Raw genomic sequence first — 3,404 nt, forward strand, 5'->3', positions numbered from 1 at the left:
CTATCATGATCACAGATACTGTGTGCACCATATCAGCTGGTTCTCCTTGAGATAAACATCCACATAGTTCCATGCAAGAGTAGACTCCTCATGTTTACACCTCTCCACTGATCAGAACTGTTTCATTTGAAATATACAATTCATTTAGTAATTAATATTTTTAAACATCTACACATAGTTGTTTTGAGTTGTCATGAAACTTGAAAAAAAAAAAAAAAGAACATGTACCATCTTTGCATTATCTATCCAAGAGAATGTTGACAGCAACATTAGCTTTATGCCCAACTCCCCAGGTAAACAAAATGATTTTTATTTCCTAATACAGTTCATTCAAGGGTGAAATAGTGCTGAAATGATTTCAATTTGAAAGTGAGCTTTACATATGAAAAAACTCCAGTCATACATCAGCGTGCCTCTAAAGCAACACTCTCTTATAATCCTGATTAAATGATCCCATGCAGATAAAAAAAAAACAGTAATTAAGATATGGTAAGGATGACCAGCTAAAATTTGTATAGGGAAGCATGCAGGAAGGCAAACTCATATCTAACACAACATGTAACCTAATTTCACAAGACTTCAGAAGTTTTAGTAAAAGTAATTTGACCAGAAACTATTTTTACAGTGTTTGAAAAAGAACATGAAAAAACCTTAGTTTGCATGCACTGGAACTGTGCAAACACTAGAACAGATCTGTGGGTTTCAGGGTGAAACACCAGAGAACACAAAAATATTTAAATGTGATGTAATTAAATCCCTAAATCTGGCATGAAAAACTGATTTTTTTTTTTAACAAAATCAGTTGCTGTAAAATCAGTGAGTATCACATCATTATGCGTGACTCAGATGCAACTTCAATGACAAGAAAGTAAAAAGGGTTCACAACAAGCAGGCTTTTATCAGCAGAAATTTTATACATAAAGCCTCCACTCCTGTCTTCCTGCTGTTGTCCTCATGTCTTTGACATCATGTTCACAAACTCTGGGAAGACAATGAACAATGTATTTATAAGATAAATCATTGTGAGCCAGCAATTTTCTTACAATTTCATACTAATACAGCTTATGTACACACACAGATAATGCTCAGCGAACTTTTGTGACTTGCAGAAAAAGCTGATGTTAAACAAATATGATAAGTGACTGATGCTCGAAAGCTACAGCGCCACATTAGTGTGTCAAAGTGTCATAGTAATGACGCTTTATGTAACAAAAACATTTTAAATTGTGCTTTTTTAAATTTAGTTTAGGCAACCCTCTAATTACATATCAGCCAAAACCAGGTTATATAATGCTGTTTTATGTGCTGCTTTAACTTGTGTGTTTGTGTGTAACTTGTAACTTACCTTCAAAGTCAACTTTCCCATCCCCATTGTTGTCAACTTCTCTGACCACCGCCTCAATTTCATTTTTGCTTGTATGTTCGCCTAATAACTTCACCATGGCATGTTTTAGCTCTTCAGATGTGATAGAACCATCACCATCGATATCAAACTGCAAGAGAAAAAAATCCAAATAAGTTTACTATTTACACTGGATGTACTTCACATTATTTACATTTATTGCAAAATTTTACATTTTCATTTTAAAAGGAATTTCATTTTGTGTCACCATGTGGTGAAAAACACCACCTGGGAAAGCTGAGCTCACCTCTTTGAAGGCGTCTTTGAGCTCCTTCAACCCAATCATGCCTGCAGTTTCATCCAGAAGCTTGGGGGTCATTAGTTCCACAAAATCTTCAAAGTCTACCTGCCCACCCACTATGATAAGAAATATCAACAAGACAATTACATGATGTGATTTATAAAACTAAAACAAAACAAAACAATTTCTTGCTATTTGTGTTAAACTACTATGATTAATGTTACTGTCCATGACTATTTAGTATGTATTTTTTGTTATGTGATAAAACCACACACTAAAACAGCAACAAAGTCTAAGCAGAGAAATGTTCTAGTTTTAATTGTTTTGCTTATTTTATTTATATGATCGAAGATGTCAAATTTCATGATGAGCCTAAAGATCCATTTAGTATTGGCAGTGCATTCTGGCCATAAATAATAAATAAATAAAATAACAGCGACATACAGACACATCTCATGATTAAATAAAGTTATGTTCATGTAAAGTGCTAAAAAGGAAAAAATGTCCTGATTGCACAGCTTTAGTTTGAAACTGACTTTAGTTTAACTTTACAGAGAACTCACAGTTCATGTTGATGTTTTGGCTCAGCTCTATTAGCTCCATTTCAGTTGGCATGTAGCCCATGGTCCTCATCAGGTTGCCCAAGTCTTTACAGCTTATGTAGCCGTCCTTGTCTTTATCGAACTCTACAAAAGCTTCACGTAACTCTACAAATGAGGGAAAAAATGAGAATTTCCCTGACAAAAATTTAAAAAACTTCAAAGAAACAACATGCAACATCTTAAAAAAGTGCATATAATAACACAGAAAGAGCCTTACCTTCCATCTCATCGTGCGTAAGATTTCTAGACTAAACAAGATTGAATTGATGTTAGATTATTAGCTCTTTTTTTCTTGTTAGATTCAACACATATTACCTGTAAATTTGAATTTCTTGTTAAAATCTGATTATTAATGAACACAGTAGAATGTAGCTTGTATAAAATAGCAAGTGTGAAGTGAATGAGGAATGTTGAGACAATACAGAAAGTAAACTACTGCTTTGCATCCCCCATAAAGCACCATGTAAACGTCTGCTTTCCATTTCAATCCTAACTCACCTCCCACCAAACAAAGCCTGAACAAAACATCAAAAACACAGTTTATTGTGTACTAGTAAAAAACAAAAGATAAGACAGTAATGACACTATTTTATACTGAGAAAAGTTGCAAGTTCAAAACAAGAATGGCTAATAACTGACATAAAGCTGAACGGTACCATCAAAATCAGTCTTACTTACTTGTCTAATTTTTCCAGCTCCTCTGAGAAAGATGCAGGGCTGTTGACTCATGACGACAGTATCAGTCTATATCCTTGGCTATGAAAACGGGTGAATTATATTACAAAGCTACAAACAAGGTTCCTACCAGCAGCCTGGATCTTTGTATGTATAAATCGAGGAGAGTAGTGAACTGCCTGTACCAGAGAGGAGGGATGACGTCTCATTCGGATTATCTTTGCAGCTTTGGTCCGGAAAGGAAAGATAGGCTTAATGCTGGTCACAATTTCAGATAGTCTAACGTTAGTGTATTTCAAGAAAGCATCCACTTTTAGTACGTTAAATCTGTTTATAAAATATATGTGCGAAACAAGCACAATTTTACAGCTACAACTGAAAAGAAAGAGTTGTCACATTAAATATCTCAGCAAGCAATTTATTAGGAAAAGTTATAAATAACTGCATTCATTTTTATAACTTAATTTTTAAATATGCACCATTT

General features: G+C 34.1%; 1 protein-coding gene across 1 annotated transcript; it reads right to left on the minus strand.

The window, feature by feature from the left end:
* Positions 1 to 952: 952 nt before the first annotated feature.
* Positions 953 to 2,974, minus strand: cabp5b (calcium binding protein 5b; the record flags this gene model as incomplete). Its single annotated transcript, XM_079253040.1, has 6 exons — positions 953 to 981; positions 1,346 to 1,493; positions 1,650 to 1,759; positions 2,207 to 2,350; positions 2,463 to 2,493; positions 2,924 to 2,974. 6 exons carry the CDS (start codon positions 2,972 to 2,974, stop codon positions 953 to 955), a joined length of 513 nt encoding a protein of 170 aa, XP_079109166.1.
* Positions 2,975 to 3,404: the final 430 nt, after the last annotated feature.

This window comes from Telmatherina bonti (assembly GCF_933228915.1).
Source record: "Telmatherina bonti genome assembly, chromosome: 14".
In the NCBI taxonomy this organism is placed as follows: Eukaryota; Metazoa; Chordata; class Actinopteri; order Atheriniformes; family Telmatherinidae; genus Telmatherina; species Telmatherina bonti.